This window comes from Neomonachus schauinslandi, chromosome 2, assembly GCF_002201575.2.
Source record: "Neomonachus schauinslandi chromosome 2, ASM220157v2, whole genome shotgun sequence".
Lineage (NCBI taxonomy): Eukaryota > Metazoa > Chordata > Mammalia > Carnivora > Phocidae > Neomonachus > Neomonachus schauinslandi.
The window spans coordinates 105,619,692-105,640,410 of NC_058404.1; the positions used below are offsets into that span (position 1 = coordinate 105,619,692).

Here is a 20,719-nt window from a genome sequence, read left to right on the forward strand (position 1 = left end):
TGGTGTAAGATCAAAGTGGTAGCAATATGAGGTTTAGGATAATTTTTCCTTGCTAAGATTTGATTAGTCAGCAAAATGGAAATCTTAGAATAATTAAAAGTTGCACTGTTTTAATTTATTAAAATGTTCATTTTCTTAAATAAATGTAATAAGTAAGTGCCCAGGAAAGTAACTGGGAAAATTCATGCCAGAAAGAAAGATCTCTTCATATTTATACAGAAATAATAAAAACATTCAGTGAAGGAAGTGACTGATATAAAATTTTATGAGTAAGAGTTTAATTACTTAGACTCTTAGAACTGAAAGACCCCTTAAATAATTTTTAGCTCAGTGATTTCTGGAGGTTTGGGTTTTACAGAAAAAAAACAAAAAACAAAATTGGGGGAAGGATGAATGAAAGTAGAGACTGTGACTTAGTTACCAACTTTTTATTTTGCAGATCTTTCCTATTTCCACAATGTATATATTAATTATATTTTTTTGTAGAGCATTGTTACAAATAAAGTCAACTAGAACTCAAATATAATTTATAAAAAGTTTAAAAATCAGATTTATGTAACCTTATGAAAAGCGAAGAGCATCACCATTATTCTGATTTTGGTGGGCCGAAATCCAAGTCTGATCATGGATTGGGTGTAGTGCTTGAGGAATCACTGAACTAATATATAGTTTTTATTTTGGAAGAGATGATACCAAAGAAGTCTAGAGAAGCTGATGAAATCAGGTGAGCTCAGGTGGCTCTTGAGAGGCTGGTATAAGACAACTGTTCTAATTTTATGGTTCATGGTGTTATTTCCATTGTCAGGAATTCTCTCTGGTTGGCGAGTTAAATTGTAACCAAAACACAAGAATGAATGGGAAAGAAGGATTAATTATCCATTAGGTACCTGTGGAATCAATCGAAAATTGTTAAAATGATCGAAATGTGTGATGGGGTGAACACAGCTCTTAGAATTGTGTCCTTCAGAGTTTTATTTATATTTTTTAGATTTATTTATTTATTTGAGAGAGAGAAAGAGAGAACGAGCGGGGGGAGGGGCAGAGGGAGAGGGAGAAGCAGGCTTCCTGCTGAGTAGGGAGCTCAATGCAGGGCTGGATCCCAGGACCCTGAGATCATGGCCTGAGCCGAAGGCAGACACTTAACCGACTGAGCCACCCAGGCGCCCTGGAACTGTGTCCTTCAGATAAGAGAAAGAAGAAACACTTATCCTCTGGAGTCATGATGTTTAATTAGGTTGTTTGTTTTATGATTTGTGGTTCCTTGAAACAAGAGACAGCAGTTCTATGCATGATGTTCATTTTATTGCCACAGATACGGCAAACAATCCCCTGCAAACCACTTTGAAGAAAGCACAGGGCCCATATGGTTGGATGACGTCAGCTGCTCGGGAAAGGAATCCAGTTTCGTTCAGTGTTCCCGGAGGCAGTGGGGAAGGCACGACTGCAGCCATCGGGAAGATGTTGGTATCACCTGCTACCCTGGTGGCAATGGATACAGACTATCTCTGGGTGAGGACTGGCCACAGCTTTGGAGTATCCATAATTCAATAGCCACTGCACCTCTATCCACTGGTCTGGAATGGGAAGCATTTCTCAGCTTTGGCTTTTTTTTTTAGTCAATTTTCTATAATGCTCTAGATAAATTTTTCAGTCTTTCCACCAATGTTATAAAATTTCTATTCCTCAAGTTATTGTTCTTTACGTAGAAGCTTAAGTTTCTCACTAAAAATCTTTATAATCACATGTTCTGAAAGGTGGAATAAAGATGCTGCGGTGTCCATTCCTCCCCTCGTTGGTCACCTGTTCTGATTCTCATTCACCTTGAATTCTAATGACCAATTTGGGACAGGATTTTAACAAATTGCAACAAAACAATAGCTCTCTCTCCTATCCCCCATCATTTACTTCTTCTTTAGTCCCGAGGCCTTGCCAGTCATTGGTCACCAGCCTTTATTGCTCTGTACTAAGATAGATCTTTCAGGTTTCTCAGTGGGTTCCTTAACCAACTGAGCCACCCAGGCGCCCTTTTTTTTTTTTTTTAAAGATTTTATTTATTTATTTGATCTCAGTGGGTTCCTGAAAGGATTTATTGGAGTAAATAACCCATTCGTCTTTCTAAGATATCCTGTTACTCTAGAAACCCATCTGTGTCCTTTACTATTCCCCCATTCCAAATTTCGTTAGATTTGTAGTCAGATAAAAGGTAACTAGCTCATCTAACAGTCTGGAAATATTTGTGGGTAAAGGTCCTTTTGTGAGCAGAGAGCAACTACGTGTCTTTGACAGACTTAACATCTTAACATCTTTTGAGGATGGCAGAATAATTATGAATGAAAAATATAGAGGGAGATATTAAAAAGACTTGCCAAGACTACCACGGCTCCATTATATATCTAAACACATAGATTTTTGGTGAATAGATGTTAAAATAATCACAAGTGGTCTTTACTTTTCACCCTCAGAGTTGTATCAACCCCTTTTGTATCGTCCTATTTTGAGACTGTGAAGCTTTAATCTTCACATTATAAAATAACAAAACTTGTTGAATCCCACAGTATTAGCTGTATTGTATACTTAAGTTTATCAGAGTATATAGTTGATTCCTCATTGTACTCTAACCTGTGAGATCATGGTGACTCACTGCACTAATCTAGCATTGTACCAAGTAGAAATACAACATTTTACTCCACTCCTTACAGGTCACACTTTCAATTTTGCTTTTCATTTGTCCTCCTTTTTTGTTCCTTTCTTCTTCTGGGGGATTTCTGATCCTTCCAGGATTATGTGATGAGTGATTGTATGTAGCTGGGGGAGATAGAACCTGTTTGCTAGACATGGATACCCTAGGCCCCAGATAGCAGGTATTTGGATCATGAAGTGATCTGCTCAGGCACACTGCATCAGTACTCCAGGTGATGAAGTACTCTAAATACTATACAAAATATTATAATCGGAGTTCTCTGAAGGCCTGTGTGGTTAAATGTATGCATATGGTCAGGCAACAAATTTTTCCAGTTCCCCTGCAAATCTTTAATTCTAGGATTCTAGATATATATTTTAAAAATTTAAAAAGCTGAGGATGATAATTATTAATAAAACATGTGATCGTTTTTATAAATGTCTTTGGTCCTAATTTCTGTAATATGTCTATTAACTATTCATTTGTCTGAAGAACGTTATGTCTGAGCCAGATATACTTTTGGAATAGAATCATATTACCACTGATTCATCCAAAGAGATCATTATTACTTTCCCACTTATCAAAAAGGACTGCATATTTAGAACATAAGCTTAGAGAAGGAAATCATGGAATAGTAATATAAAAACAGCATTTTAAAAACAATTGATTTTTTACTTCTTTGGCACTGTAGTAATGAGCTGTTGGACTGTTACTGTTTTCAAGTATTTGAAAGGTAACTTGTGGACCTTAACTGTAGATGTGAATTGAAGTCCTCAAAATTAATAATTGTTCAATAGGCACTTTTTATATTTGGGTGTGTGGTAAATGGAATGCTCAAAAGCAATACTGTAATTCAATAAAAGTAATTCTAGTAAGAATGCAGTTAATACCTATGTGAATTGGGGGAAATTTGTGGGATGGTGTGTGGATTTCTCATTTTAATATTGCACTAATTGTTGTTTTTTTTTTTAAAGATTTTATTTATTTATTTGAGAGAGAGACTGAGGCCTTTCTCCTTGTCTTATTTATTTATTTATTTTTAAGATAGTATGAGAGGGGGGAGGGTCGGGAGGGTCAGAGGGAGAAGCAGACTCCCTGCCGAGCAGGGAGCCCGATGCGGGACTCGATCCCGGGACTCCAGGATCATGACCTGAGCCGAAGGCAGTCGCTTAACCAACTGAGCCACCCAGGCGCCCCTAATTGTTGTTTTTTATCTCTACACCTAACATGGGGCTCAAACTCATGACCCCCAGATCAAGAGTTGCATGCTCTTCTGAATGAGCCAGCCAGGCGCCCCAATATTGCACCAATTGTAAATTTCAGAGTATTAAATCCTAGGGAGATTTCATTCACAGTGAGATGGTCTTTTACCCAATTTTACAGTATAAAATTTTGACTTTACCTTAAGCTAAATTTTATCTTCTAGAAAAATATTATTTTCTAGAATAATGTATTAAATCAATGTTACAGGAAAATTAAAATAAAACTCTACTGGAGGTCCAAGTTTGAAATATATAATTAAATTATGTATAATTTAAGATACTATATACCCATAGTACTATTTAGTTTTCCCAAGCATTTTATATTTAAGATTTTAGAAATAAAACGTATATTATTGCTACCATAACAAAAAGAACTTAAACAGTAAGGTGGCGTTGATAGAATATCATCCAAATTGTCATCCAATTTTCCCTTCAAGCATTGAAAATCCAACGATTTTGTAAAATGAAGGGCTGAAATTAGGTTCAGAAATACTGCATGCATTATTTATACAAAGCATGCACCTGAGGCTTTAAAAACACTGTATCATTTTTATTTTTATGGTATATGAAAAACTGCCCATAGAATGCCTAGAATGGAATGTGGAGATCTCATTCCATATGCACATGTTTTCTTAATTTTGGACCAAACATCCAAAAATGTAAAAATTAAGAACTTTAAGAAAAGAATTCCACCTTTTTTGGTTTTTTTAGTTTGAGGATCACTTTACACTTTATTCCTTTTAAAAAAGACTCCAAACTTTCAGATACATTAATAAGAAATGTAAAGTTTCGGGCGCCTGGGTGGCTCAGTTGGTTAAGCGACTGCCTTCAGCTCAGGTCATGATCCTGGAGTCCCGGGATCGAGTCCCGCATCGGGCTCCCTGCTCAGCAGGGAGTCTGCTTCTCCCTCTGACCCTCCCCCCTCTCATGTGCTCTCTCTCTCTCATTCTCTCTCTCAAATAAATAAAATCTTAAAAAAAAAAAAAAGAAATGTAAAGTTTCAAGTATACTGTGTTTTGTGCCGTGGCTAAAACCCCAAGTTTTTTAGCTAACGTAAGCAGTTCATAGAGTAGGCACTCCATAAACATTTGTTGATTTTGACTTTGCTTTATTGATTCTACTATGATGCCTGTCCCACAATGTCAGTATGACAGGGACAGAAATTAAAGAGCCAACAACTCGGGCGATAACGAAGAGGGATGGAAAAGTATAAAAATGGATCAGAAGAATCAAAGTAGGACATGGCCACGTTGCCAACAGTATTTTCTGTCAGTAAACAAATGTCAATCTAGTAATTTCATATGCTGGTTTAAACAGAAATGATATTTTGTTCTTTAGCTGCTTACTTCACCTCCTTAGTTCTGCTGGTTTCATTTTGCTTCATGGTCTTCCCTAAATCCTTATCAGTAAATCTCAGGGGCCGTGAAACTGGAGACCCTTCTAATAACTACGTAATCTGAAGGGTATTAGTTTGCTTAGGCTGCTATAACAAAGCACCACACAGTGGATGGCTTAACAACAGGTATATGTTGTCTTACATTTCTGGAGTCCAAAACCAAGGGGCCATCAGGTTTGGTTCCTTCTGAGGCTAAGAGGGAAGGCTCTGTTCTAGGCCTTTCTCCTTGTCTTATTTATTTATTTATTTTTAAGATTTTATTTATTCATTTGACAGAGAGACACAGCGAGAGAGGGAACACAAGCAGGGGGAGTGGGAGAGGGAGAAGCAGGCTTCCCGCTGAGCAGGGACCCTGACATGGGCTCCATCCCAGGACCCTGAGATCATGGCCTGAGCCAAAGACAGACGCTTAACGACCGAGCCATCCAGGTGCCCCTCTCCTTGTCTTATAGATGGCCGGCTTCTCCCTGTGCCTCTTCACATAGTCTTCCCTCTGTGTGTCTCAGTGTCCAAATCGTCCCTTTTTATAAGGACATCAGTCATAGTGGATTAGGGCCTACCCTAATGACCTCACAGTTCAACCCAGGACAGTATGCAAGGTGCAGTGAGGGCTTTCAGTTAAATAGTACCATATATATTGGTGTTGATAGAGATATGTGAAATTCTACAAATGACTTCATTTGCATAACTTAGATAAACCTCAATTTGAAAGAGATCAGTTTCTCAACTTTTTAAAAAAACAGCATGACATTTTAAAAAATTTTTATTACTTTTATTTTTTAGCTTCAGCATTTTAAAAAACTGAGGTATACTGAACATATTAGTTTCAGGTGTACAACATAATGATTCAATACTTGTATACATTGTGAAATGATCGCCACAATAAGTCTGATTAACACCCATCACCTTACATAAAATTACATACAAAAATTTTTTTTCTTGTGTTGAGAACTTTTAAGATCTACTCTCAGCAACTTTCAGATATGAAATATAGTATTATTAACTATGTTCACCATACTGTACATAGCATCTCTTTGTAATCTTAGTAATTTTTATGCCTTAAGCCCTTCTTTTGGAGTAAATAGGAAGGCTGAAATGTAAATTGGCCTTGTTAGCTGCCTTCCTTTCTTTTTTTTCCCCTACACATTCAAGTTATCCATGAATGCCAAGAAATCTCAGCTTTGGAGTATAAATTTCTAGCTATGTTCAAGGATAAATGAGCAGATGTGAAACAAAAACAACTCTAAGGAAATATCTTTTACTATTTAGAAGTTAATGGTAATAAAATAAGACCATTCACAATTTTGCAGTGCTAATCATTCATTCATCATTCATTCATTCATTCATCAAACAGCTACTGCATGTCCTCTGTATGTGAGGCACTGTTCCAAGTGCTGGGCATTCATAGTTGAGCAAGTGAGTACTCTGACCCCAAGGCTTCAAAAGATATTGCAAAAGTGGATACAGTTTTTTATTAATACCTCTTTTCTCTCACTCTCTCTTGTATTACCCAGCTGATTTTATGGTTGATACAAAAATGAATTGTATTTTATAAAGTCTCTCATACTTTAAAATCAGTTTTCTGTTTTGGCTTTTCTAATACTTTCAAATCATGACTTAGGTTTTCCTATCAGACTGATGGATGGAGAAAATAAGAAGGAAGGACGAGTGGAGGTGTTCATCAATGGCCAGTGGGGAACCATTTGTGATGATGGCTGGACTGATAAGGATGCAACTGTGATCTGTCGTCAGCTTGGCTACAAGTAAGAAAAACTGAATTATTTGGGTTGGTTACTTGATGAGCATTTCTGACTTTTTAGGTTTGTTCTAATGAATTATTTCTTACCTAAAAATAATTTCTGTGAATCAATTGGAAATACTGGCAGCATGCTGGCTTGATTCCAAATTATTAAGAAATACTAAGGAGAGTCTACTTAAATTTTTCTATTTTCCCAAAAGCAATATACACTGTTACGTAAGAAATACAGCTTTTGGGGCACATGGCTGGCTCAGTTGGGAGAGCATGCAACTCCTGATCTCAGGGTCCCCAATTCAAGCCCCATGCTGGGCCTAGAGCTTACTCAAAAAAAAAAAAAAAAAAAGGAGCTTTTATCTAATAGCAAATGGTCTAATAATTCGTGACTATTCATAATACTGCTTGTATCAGGCACAGGTGGTAATCTTTTCTCTGTGAGTTAGGTTTCAACACTGTAGCCTTTCTAAGAGACTCTGGAATTATTGAAATTGGGGTTGGTTCTCCTTATTCACAGTAGTTACACTCTCTAAAGTCACTGTATTAGCAAATACTGAGCCATCACTTCTAGAGTTAAGGTTGAACAAGGGGATGCTCTGCCTTCTTCTTTTAGCTTTCAAACTTGCAAAGAGTTGAACATTTTGGTCTGTTAGTATCTTTTTTTTTAATTTTTCGGCTTAAAAAAATTGATGATTTCACTATTTATTTATTTTAAAGATTTTATTTATTTGACAGAGAGCGAGATAGTGAGAGCAGGAACACAAGCAGGGGGAGGGGGAGAGGGAGAAGCAGGCTTCCCGCCGAGCAGGGAGCCCGATGCGGGGCTCAATCCCAGAACCCTGGGATCATGACCTGAGCCGAAGGCAGACGCTTAACGACTGAGCCACCCAGGCACCCCGATGATTTCACTATTTAAATGCCGGTGATACACAGTGCTCAAGTGCTGTCCAGCATTCCTGAGTGCAAGAACGCCGTGATGTGCTTTCTGGAGAAAATAAGGTGGTAGATAGGCTTTACTGAGGCACGAGTTAATGTGGAAAAACATGGCACCAAACAGACTGGGAAAAGGACTCTTGTTTCAGTTTGAGAGCTGAAATAAATAGGCAGATTATCTTCTTGTGAGACCTCAACTGGGCAATGCACATGTTTTGAGGCTTTGACATGTCTGCAAATGACTGTGAAAACACTGAGTATTGATTTGGCAGCTGCAAATATATGGAACATGTTACAGTTTAGAGATTATGCAATTTAAACGAATATGCATAAATTGACGAGCTCGTAATAGTTACTAATATTGGTTTGGATTTTAAAATATATCTTTAGGGGAGCCTGAGTGGCTCAGTCGTTAAGCGTCTTCCGTCGGCTCAGGGTCCTGGGATGGAGACCCGCGTCGGGCTCCCTGCTCTGCGGGAGGCCTGCTTCTCCCTCTGCTTGTGCTCTCTCTGACAAATAAATAAATAAAATCTTAAAAAAAAAAGTCTCTTAAGTAAATCAGTAATTTAATGTTATTATAACAAATTGGATAATCATCTTCTAGTGCACAATCTGTAATTTACCATCTAAAAATATTTACATGAGAATCATTTGGATATTTGTTCAATCTAAACATACTTAAATGTTTTTATAATTTCCCACTAGGGGAAATGGATTTCATGTAAGAACATGAGTAGATGTTTTTCCCCTAGGTCTACTTTGAATTGTTAAAAATCTTTAATAAGGCATTTGTTTGTAGAAACCAATCCAGAAAACTTTTAAGCTATCAAAAGGTTTGGGTCTTATTAATAGGAGTTCCAGAGATCTGTCCCCCAGTCAGCTATATTATATGTGAGGCTTCATCCTTGGAAATACAGAGAATCAAAGTAGCATTAGAAAGCATTTCCACAATGGGAGAAACAAAAATGAAGTAATAAAAACCAGGAAACATGAATGGTAACTAATGTAGGATATGCTTAAACAGAAAGTAAAAGGCATTATTTAATTATGTATTACATGTTACATAATATCTGACAAAGTCTAGCATAGGAGCATATTATTTTTAGAGGGCTGAGAGAGAATGTGTTGCTATCAGTTACACTTTTTAAGATAGACTAAATAACTGTGATGGAAATTCCATTCTATTTGAACTTTGTTTGAATCCATTAGCATATGTTTTCAAGATGACATTGTTATTGAACTGCATATTTATTGTAGTATCCCTTAAAAGAATCTACAAAATAGTGTGTTCCTACTGAGTTATTAGAGACCTAAAATTAAGTATATCTAGTTTTTATCTTATAATTAAATTGATGCAAAGGATTTAATTTCTTGCATATTTGTGTATGACATTTAAAAGTAGAACTGTTATATCACTCTAAATTATAATCCAATGGAATATCAGTATCATAGTGACTTGATGCTCTCTGTCATCTATTTAAAAGATACAGGAGAGGCGCCTGGGTGGCTCAGTCGTTAGGCATCTGCCTTGGGCTCGGGTCATGATCCCAGGGTCCTGGGATCAAGCCCCGCATTGGGCTGCCTGCTCCGCAGGAAGTCTGCTTCTCCCTCTCCCACTTCCCCTGCTTGTGTTCCCTCTTTTGCTGTGTCTCTCTCTGTCAAATAAATAAATAAAATCTTAAAAAAAAATACAGGAAAATGCTCTTCTTTGACCTTCAGAAATTTTATATAGTTCCTTTTTCTCCTTGAAATTGTATTTAAAATTTTCCTTCTTCACAGAATCCTAATGTTATTATGCTTTAAAAAATGTGTATATATGGGTATATACATATATATGTAATATATATTATATATATATATACACTTAAGTATGTGTGTGTATGTGTATGTGGGTGGACACACATGGAGAGACCAAGAGAGAAATTAATCCTTCTGACAGGTTCCTCTCTGGATTTTATGATTTCTAGTACACAACTGATTAAAGACAACAAAAACAGAAATTTGAGAAATAATTATTAAATATAGGAAATAAAAGCTGACTAAAGCTCCCATTTCTAACTTAGATTGATGGGTTGGGTTTATGGTGCTTGGTTAAAGGAGGCTTCTTGCTATCATATATTTTGAACTGTTCTTTTGTCCACTTGAGAGGCTTTTAAATCTTGGAGCACTGCATCGTGGTAGGATTTGGGATGAGTAAAAAATACGTCTTTCTTTTGTGTAGTAGGAGAAGGAAAATTCTGAAAAAGAAGTTGATTTTGATTTCAGCAAGACCAGTTTTAGGTGAGAATACACATGTAATTTGAGGATCTGAATACTGATTCCTTTAAAGCCCATATAGCCCCGAGAAAGTCATCCTCTACTCCCAGGAGCACTGAACACCCAGTTTAAAGACTAACTAATGTACTGTAGTCTATTGTCTCTTTGAAATTGTCTGCTATGAATTACTGCATGCCTATAGCCCAGTGGGAATGCTCTTCCCCTTTTTCTAAAGATGACAGTCCTGAACTGTTAAAAAAAAAGTCCCAGGAAATTTTTTTAGACTCCACTATATTGTTGAGAGTGTCTTTATTTAATCATGCACTTTTATTAGTTTAAATGTTCTCTAATTTCTGTCGATGTATCTAAAATGGTACATTCTTTTAGTGTGTAAATTGATAAATTTCTAAGAAATCATCCTTTGTTTTATTTAATGAGTCTGATTTTGTTTTCTATGTTTACTTCTACCTGTCATCTACTTCTATGGTATTTATCATGCTTTTTTGTCTGTTCTTTGTGTAACCTTCTGTTTTTTTATTTGCAAGCAACCCAATTTTCTATTGTCATTCTTTCTCTAGTGGTTGGACATTCAGCATTCTTATTGTTTTACTAGAAGTTGTCTTTAAATTTTTAGCAAACATACTGGCATATTTTCTTACCAATTTCAAAAATTATTATCTGTAAGTTTCCCTTGCTGAAAAATATCAAAACATTTAGCATACTATTTTTTACTTTTTACCTCCACTCATCCTCACTTCCCAAACTCATGGGAATCACCTGGGATTTTAACTTCAGAATGTTATTTTTTATTTTCTTCGAATTATGCCTATTTGAATTTCAAATTGCATTACATTACACATCCATATTATCAGCAATTATTGCTATTTTAAAAAATGATTACTAAAGGGGTGCCTGGGTGGCTCAGTTGGTTAGGCATCTACCTTGGGCTCAGGTCATGATCTCAGGGTCCTGGGATCCAGGCCCATGTCAGGCTCCCTGCTTCACCGGGGAGCCTGCTTCTCACTCTCCCTCTGCCTCATCCTTGCTCATGCTCTCTCTCTCAAATAAATAAATAAAATCTTTTAAAAAATGATTACTAAAATAAGCAATCTGTGGCAATTGTGACTCAGAAAAAGGAGAGAGAATACAAGTAAACATTGGAGGAAAGGAAAGGAATATGAGCACAGATACACAAAAGTTAAAAAAATTGTAGAAGAGTACTGTGAATTACTTTTAGCTAATAAATTTGGAAATCTAGATGAAATGGACAATTATCTGGGAAACCACATTTTCAACAAAAATATAATTATGAAAATTGATAGAAAACCTTTCAAAAAGATTAATGATCATGGAAGAAATGACTGATTTTTTTGCTCAAAAGTTTTCACCAATCTTCAATTCAGATAAGTCCCAAGTTATATAAATTGTTTTAGAGTGAGAAAAAGATGAAGATCTTTTCATTCATTTAATGAGGCTAATATAAATTGATTTCAAGACTAGACAGTCTAAGTACACACACACACACACACACACAGAAAACTATACCCCGTCTAATGAAGCTACATACAAAAATTTAAATAAAATATTAGCAAATTTAATTGAATGGTGTATTTAAACAAATTTAAACAAATGGGAGTCTATTGCAAGAATAAAAGAATGGTTCATAGTGAGGTATTCAATTAATGTATTCCAGTGTGTCATCTATAAATGAAAATAAATATGATCAGTTAGTAATGGTATAAAGTTATATTTTAAAAATCATCATTCCTTCCTATATCTATTAGGAAGCTTAGAATACCTTAGCTTTATATCATAGTCATCAAATAGGAACAAAACAACGGTGCCTACTATTACTGCATTGACTCAGTACTGTCTGAAGATCCAACTATCATTAAGCATTGAGCTATCAGTATTGAAAAGGAAGTCAGAATTGTTACATGGATAATAAGGTATTCCACCTCAATAACACAAGAGAATCGATGGGAAAGACACTAGAACTAGTGTTGATTTATGTAATCATGTAAATATAAATATGTTTAAAAGGTAATAGCTCCTATAAGCTAGGTAAAAAATAAAAAGAAAGAAGTATTATTTAGGTGGTACAAAAACAAACAAACAAAAAAACCAAACAAAGAAATGACTAGGAATAATCACAAGAATTGAGACCTATGTGAAAAAAAGTAAATCTTTACTAAAGGTAGAAGAGCTAATAAATAAAACACCACAATGCTGAGTGGGAAGACAAAATAGAAATTAATCTATCCATTAAATGCTGGCCTCATAAAAATCTTTTATTTTTCTTGGTGTATTAGGGGGGGTGGTGGGGAGAGAGACTTGATTTCTGGGTTCATCTGAAATCACATCCCTGTGGTATTGGCACAGGAACAGGCAAGAAGTCAATGGCACTAACTGCACCAGGGGTTAGCAACCTTGGTTGTACAATTAAAATAACGCTGAGAGTTAAAAAAAAATATTACCCATGCCCAGCCCCATTCCTGTGGATTCTACTTTAATTGACGTTAGGTGGGTTCAGGTTTTGCTATATTTTAAAAGTTTCCAGAGGTAATTTAAATGTGTTGCCAAGGTTGGGGACCAGGAAATGGCTTATGTACATGTAATTATGATAAATAATTAAATTAAAAAGCCTTTCAAATCAGTAGGAAAGGTTATTAGGATAATAAACTTAGGGACAAAAATCAAGCTAGATCCTTTACTAACACTAAACGGAAAAAATTCCAGACAGAAAAATGATACACAAAATAAAACAGAAAAAACTCTATTCTTTAAATAATCACATTTTAATTATATGTATTTGCTTTCCAAAGACTTGCCCTATATTCGGCAATATATATCCAGAACCTTAAAAAAATGTTTATACCTGTTGAACAAAAATTCTACTTCTGGAAAGAAATCTAAGCTATCCACAAAGACTTGTATTTAACTGTATATCTATAATTGTAAAAAGTCTTGAATTTTAAAAGTAAATGTGCAGCAGTAGGGGAAAAAAAACTCTAATTTTTCTATGTTAAAGTTTTTCTTTTAAGGAGATTTTATTTATTTTGAGAGAGAGCGAGCGAGCACACAAGCGTGCATGTGTGGGGCGGTGGGGGCTTGTGCAGAGGCAGAGGGAGAGAGAATCTCAAGAAGACTCCATGATGAGTGCAGAGTCTGAGGCGGGGCTCGATCTCAGGACCCTGAGATCATGAACTGAAATCAAGAGTCAGGCACTTACTGGACTGAGCCACCCAGGAGCCCCTATGTTAAAGTTTGATGCAGAACTTCCTGAATAGGAATCATCATGTAGGGCTTATTAAAAAAATAGATTGCTAAGTCCCGCTGGTGACACACTCAACTTAGAATCAACCCAAGTGGCCTTTTAAGTACTCTGAAATTTGAGATCCACTAATGTGTACAATGAATTTTTTTTAACCAGTAAAAATTATAGTTAGTATTTTTCCCATAAATATGTACAGGAAGGGAATATACCCAAATGCTAGCAGTGTGTTGTTGAGTAGAAAAAAGTATTTTTTATACTTTTATTTTGTAAATTTGATACAATAAGCATTTATTACTTCTATAATTAATACATAGGTTTCATATTTAAAAAGATTTACTCTAAGAGTACCATTAAGACTCATCTGTTTGGGCACAGGGGTCTTCCATGACTGTAAAAATTTATAATGGGTTATATCTTATTTTTATTTGCAATTTATTTCAGAGTAGCAGTTACTAGTTAGCTGTACCAGTTTTGAAGTAAATAAGCTGCCAACCATAAGCATGTGAGGCCAGGTCTCATCACTGAAGGGAGTCATTCAAATGAATTTCTCAGAGAATTCATATCAATAAATGACTTTGCTAGAGTTCCTGCATAAGTATAAGGAAATTATAATAACTTTATCTTAGTTAAGTAGAATATATTTTGATGTGAGAAATCTGGTCCAAATTGTCATTTTTAATGAGTCAGTTTCTTTTAATTTAAAACCTGTCTTTTGCCTGTTTTTCTCTTGGGTTGTTAGGTTTTTTTAAAAAAAAATTTAATGAATTTTGAGAATTCTTTTTTTTTTTGTATGATAGTCCCCTCTATTGGATGTATTCACCAACAAATATATTTATAAGTATGTATTACAAATATATGCATCAACCTTTTATCTTTTACCTTTCCTTAGGGTGGTTTTTAGTGAAGTAGCGTTCTTAATTCTTATTGAGTTTATTAGTCCTTTAATTTTAAAGTATATCATCTATGTCTTGTTTAATAAGTCTTTCCCTAACTTGAGGTTATAAGGATAATTTCCCTGTAATTCAGAATTTAAAACTTTGCCATTAATGTATCAGGAATTGAGTTTTGAATATGGCCATTAGTTTGAAATACTTCATTAAAAAAGCTTTTGTTTTTGGATATTTAAAAAGAAGTACTGTGTAATTAAAAACAAACAACAACAACGAACATACCAAAATAAGTCTTCCTTCTATTTGTGATCCTGGGTTTTGTCTTTCTCTGTTAAAAATTAGACTTTTTTTACTTCTAAAGTAGGCTTTGAAATTTTTAGCTCCCTAGGCTATTATTTAACCTCATAATTTTGTTGGCAGTTTTAACCAACTTTAAAAGAGTGTTATGCTCTATAAGAACACTTTGAGATGATTTTTTTCCTGCTTAAACTAGAGTTTAAGACTATCATGAATTTCTGACATGCGATTAAATGTAACTTTCTCAACAGAAGCTAAATGAGAGGCAAACTAACTGATGCAATAAGGAAGCTCTGGGGTAGGAAGGCAGAGAAAGTATAGTTATTACCTCTTTTAAGCTTTTTTTTTGACAGAGTCATGAAGTAAATATTTTTTAGCACACAAAGATGCAAATTTTAATATTTAAGAGTTAATCGAATGAGACTGTCGTGATGTATTCAAATGTACGATCGTCTGGTTCTCCACATCCTCAAGAATGCTCTGTTCCCAGGGGCCCTGCCAGAGCAAGAACCATGGCTTATTTTGGGGAAGGAAAAGGACCCATCCACGTGGACAATGTGAAGTGCACAGGAAACGAGAGGTCCTTGGCTGACTGCATCAAACAAGATATTGGGAGACATAACTGTCGCCACAGCGAAGATGCAGGAGTCATTTGTGATTATTTTAGCAAGAAGGCAATAGGTAACAGTAACAAAGGTAAGTCATCTACTGGGGCCTATACAAGTCAAAGAGTAATTTTCACTTCATTAGTATAAGCAGTACTTTGATGACAAAAATCTCCTTCCATAAGACTCTATATAATCTGCGTTCATGTTTAGAGGCAGTGGTTCCTGACAAACTTGACTGGATGGGGCTTACATGGGCAGCAGAGTTCAGGGACAGGAGTGGATTTACAGGATTTGGCATCATGCCCTTTTGACATTCTCAGCCGTTTCTGTACCATTCTTTCTCTGGATGTAATAAAACTGTCAATCTTGTTGGTATCCTTGAAGACTTAGAATTGACATTTACTTCATAAAAAGAAAGAAAAAATGAATTTTTTTAAAGGGGGTGAGGGCGGGGAGAGGCAGAGGGAGAGAGAGAATCTCAAGCAGGCTCCATGCTCAGTGTGGAGACCAATGTCGGGCTCGATCCTAACCACCTTGAGATCATGACCTGAACCGAAATCAAGAGTGAGAGGCTTAACTGACTGCGCCACCCAGGCACTCCCCAAGAAATGAAAATTTAAAGATGAATCACAGAAACGAACTTCCACTCTTACTAATATTTTAAACAACCAGGGTAAGTTTAAAAGTAATTGCAAAAAGAAAATTATCTTTTGTAGAGTTTATTCTCTGAAATTTAAAAACATTAAGGAAAATGAGAAATAATCTTCCAGTATAATACAGTAATAGATGTTTTATACTTAGAAAGGTCCTTGAAAGCTGAGAGTAACTTTTATAAAACAACTACTGTTTTAAGTGAATAAAAAAGTATCTATTTTGTAGAAAACTATGGTTACATTTTATGAAAAGAAAAATCACCTCTTTATGTGTATTGAAAGTTCATAGTTTTGATGCACTGGACTTTCTGAAAATTAGGTGTCTATATTTGAGCATTCTCGTTTGCTAACATCTTTTTTTTTTTTTTTTTTTTTTTAAAAATTTTTTTTTTTTATTTGAGAGAGAGAGAATGAGAGACAGAGAGCATGAGAGGGAGGAGGGTCAGAGGGAGAAGCAGGCTCCCAAGGAGCAGGGAGCCCGATGCGGGACTCGATCCCGGGAATCCAGGATCATGACCTGAGCCGAAGGCAGTCGCCCAACCAACTGAGCCACCCAGGCGCCCGCTAACATCTTTTAATTGCTAAAGACAATGCAAAAATAAATTGGATGCTGTTAATATGATTCTTCACTGTCTGAGGAGCTTCCCAGCTTATCAAATCATATTATATATTTAATATTATTAAATAGTATACTTATATATAAGTATTAATTATACCTTAACTTTTAAATTCCCTTCAGTAATTTAAACTACAGTTAAAAATTGAATATATAATTCTTTGTATTACGTCAAATTTCTGAAGCAGTAGAAAAACATAAAAATTCAGTAATTGTACAGTGTTTTTACTATATTCCTATGTAAACCTACTTTAAAGTATGAAATACCATATTTATTTCATTATTTATACATTTGTTTTTATAAATTCCTAGAGTTGTAGCAACACGTACTTGATACCTTTCTATGGTTCCAATGCTACCATACCTCAAATAAAAAGATTCTGTCTTAGACCAGCTGGATTACTGAATCTGGCTTATTAACCTATTGATTTTGTATTGAAGTTCAAGACCTAGTGACTTCTTTTTGTTTTACTTTTTTTTAAAGATTTTATTTATATACTGTAGAGAGACCACAAGTGGGTGAGGGAGAGGGACAAGCAGATTTGGCGCTGAGTGCGGAGCCCAATTTGGGTCTCCATCTCATGACTGCAGTCATGACCTGAGCCAAAATCAAGAGTCCCCCGATGAACAAACTGACCCACCCACGCACCTCCCTAATGACTTCTATAAGGGGATTCAAACTCAAGCCATTGGTTATTGGTCATCTGATGGGATCCTTTTATAAATGAACTTCATTTTGCTTTCTAATTTTTTTTTTTTGGAACAGTGGATTTTACAGCTTTAAATAGATTTTACATTTTTGCAACCTGGTGCCTTTCCCCAGGATGATGTAAACTTTCAGTTTTGCTTGCTCAATATTAATTGCATCATTCTTTATTTTGGTATTATATATATTGACTGACTCAGAGCATTATTTGAAACTTATGTTTTTCTAATATCTTATAATTTGCTGTGTCATATAGAGGACTCATATCCTAAGAGATGAGAATTAAAGTTAGACAGCATGCCTCTGAGATCATTTGGCAAATTAATGATCTTGGTATACACATTGTTGAACCTCTTTCTGAAGAAATAACTAGTGCTGATTCCCTATTGAGCTCCCTTTTATCTGAATATAATGGGAGAATATTAGTGTTGACTAGATTTTCGTGGTCTTGGTGCAATTCCCAGCCTTCTCTTCTTACACAGATAGAAAAACAGTATCTATCAATACTTTATATCATATACTTAACCAAGGAACCAAAATACTCCTATAGACATTCTCCTCCTTTCTAAAATTATTTTTGAAATAGTCATACTTTTCTTTTGTACACCACTTTTTCATATATTTTAATTCTTCTTTTTTTATGCTCTTGATCGAGTCTGTTATCTTGGGAAGTTTGACTGTATCCCCTTAAATACCTCTTAGACTGCTTAGTAAATCCTTTCCATAAATTACTATGCTATATGAGTAAATGTAAATGTGAATTTAGATCAGAATCCTATTCTGGGAATATGCTTTGCTCCTTTAAGTTACATTTTTGTAGACATGGCTTGGCAATGTTGTGTATGAAAAGCAAGTAATTTAGACCAGTATCGCCTTTGCAGTTCTCTTGCTTTAACATTCCTGGATCCAAAACAATCTCTGAAATCAGCAGAGAAGGAGATGTAGGTACCTATAGGATGATGTACTGGGCAGGGTCCAAGCTGAATATGGGAAACTTCCTCAAGTTCCTGATCTGCTTGTGAATTCTTGGTTAATTGAGAAGACTTTTAATTTTTATTATAAGAAAAAGTATCCTATAATTTGAGGAGAGAAACATTTTGGAATAGAGAAGGAAGCAGCAGGAGAATGTGTCACGTGTGTCTTTACCCCACTATGAGCAATATGGTAGTCTGATTAATAACCTCTGTCTGCTTCAGAATCCCTTTCGTCTGTTTGTGGTTTGAGATTACTGCACCGTCGGCAGAAGCGGATCATTGGTGGGAAAAATTCTTTAAGGTAAAAGGTCCTTCAGAGGAGATTTTCCATACTACAGAATTATTTATATACATACAGTGTTACAAATTGGGGTTTTTCTACTATTATGTAAGGGATTTATTTTACTTATTTAATTTTCTAAATTAAATACAGATTACACGGAAAATTTCACATTTTTTTGACCTACCTTTACTTTATATAGACCATGTTCTTAGATCGCTACCTTCTGATTTATAAGATAGATACGTTGCTGAAAAGTTATGTGGCAGAAACTAATTTAACAGGAGGTCTGAAAAAATATATATAACTACACAATTCGTTTAATTTAGAATATATTTGTTTTAGACTAGACTCTTTTAATATAATTTTTTTTATTTGTTGCATTTACTCATGGAAAATCAGCACTTTGCTTATTAAATACTTCTTTAGGCTGCCTAGGTGAGGTAGTGGGGAGAGAAAATACGCTTCAAACAATGAAGTATAAAGAAGACTCAAGTTGATTCCATGAATGTCAGAGATAGGTGGGATGCATACAAATACCTATGAGCAAATCTTCAATGTGGCCTGCTCAGAGTTCTAGGAGCACCATTTTCAAAGTTGGAAGGGATTTTTACATCTGAGGGTCCCTTTTATACTGCTTTTCTTCCACCTGCAAGCCTTCCGAGTCATTGTTTTAATGGATGCTTTTCTTTGCTTTTTCTACCTTATATGGACTTAAGTGGCTTACTTTCTTCTTAGGGGTGGTTGGCCTTGGCAAGTGTCCCTCCGGCTAAAGTCATCCCATGGAGATGGCAGGCTCCTTTGTGGGGCCACGCTCCTGAGTAGCTGCTGGGTCCTTACAGCAGCACACTGCTTCAAGAGGTACGTGTCCACCTTTCCAGACGACTCAGTTGGGCTCTTACCTGCCAGTTCTTCCGATCCCTTCCTTCTCTGTAGTATACTGGAAACTTGGGGTGACAGAGCCAGGCTACCAGTCTTCCTTATCTGTGCCAAGGGCACTGTGGAAGTGGGGAAGGTAAGGGAAGGAGCAAAGAGAACCCTCAGGAAGCTACTGCGGTATTAAAGCAAACTCTAGGGAGCAGAGAAGATGTGTTTGGGGAGGGGAGGCAGCTATGTTAGTGCTTCCCCCAAGAACATATCTGAAGAGGGCGCCTGGGTGGCTCAGTCCATTAAGTGTCTGCCTTCGGCTCAGGTCATGATCTCAGGGTCCTGGAATTGAGCCCCGCACTGGGCTCCCTGCTCAGCGGAGCAGGGATCATGTTTCTCCCTCTCCCCTTGCTTGTGCTCTCTGTGTCAAATAAATAAATAAAATCTTTTTTTTTTAAAAAGAATATATCTTGAGGGTGAAATCATATCCCAGTAGACCTAGAAGAGACCTCAAATTATCTAGTTATAAACACTAAGAATAGGGAGTGCAATTTTTATTGTTTTTGATCTTTTGGGTCTTGGTGTTTTGTGCCTTTTGTGCGTTTTAAATTCCTCTATTTGCACCTTCTAGAAAGTCAGGTTGCATCCTGATTATTTCCTCATGTCCCATTTTATCAGTCCAATTGAAGTCTTCCCAATTCAGAGGGGAGGCCACGCAGAGAAAATCAGTGTGCCACAGTCACACTGCTCATGGGAGCAGTGCCTGCACTAGAACCTGGATCTCCTTTCTTCTTGTCCTGTGCTCTTTTGTGGGTCTGGCTCATGGCCATTTCCTCAGCATGAACTTTAGTATTTCAAAATGTATACCAATCCTTGGCAAAATATTGATAATTAATGAAGCAAGGTGATGAGTACAGGAGTCTCTTGAAAGAGACCTTTTTCATACTTGAAAATGGTCATAATAAAAAGTCTTACGTAAAATGTGTAACATGTCACTGAGAAATTCTAACAAGCAAAAATTTGTTTTATATTTTTCCTTATGTGATATCATAAGGCTTCACTGTATATTTGTAATTTATCCATATAGATTTTGTTCACTTTATCCACCATGTGAATCTTAACTCCTATTGAAAGATTACATCACAGCTTATTTATTCCCCTACTAATGGAGAGTTGGGTGGTTTCCATTCTCTCACTATGAAAAAACAATGCAGTAGTACATATCCATTCTGTGTTTCATTGGGTACATATATGTGGGAGCATTTTGCTAG

At 35.9% G+C, this 20,719-nt stretch overlaps 1 protein-coding gene across 1 annotated transcript in view; it reads left to right on the forward strand.

Moving 5' to 3' along the window:
* PRSS12 (serine protease 12) overlaps window positions 1-20,719 on the forward strand; it is a 72,293-nt gene that overhangs the window by 36,147 nt on the left and 15,427 nt on the right. Inside the window, exons 7-11 of the mRNA XM_021684520.2 lie at window positions 1,313-1,509; window positions 6,960-7,101; window positions 15,235-15,440; window positions 18,524-18,602; window positions 19,320-19,442. Coding sequence (XP_021540195.1) covers window positions 1,313-1,509; window positions 6,960-7,101; window positions 15,235-15,440; window positions 18,524-18,602; window positions 19,320-19,442 — 747 coding nt within the window. The remainder of the gene's footprint in view (window positions 1-1,312; window positions 1,510-6,959; window positions 7,102-15,234; window positions 15,441-18,523; window positions 18,603-19,319; window positions 19,443-20,719) is intronic.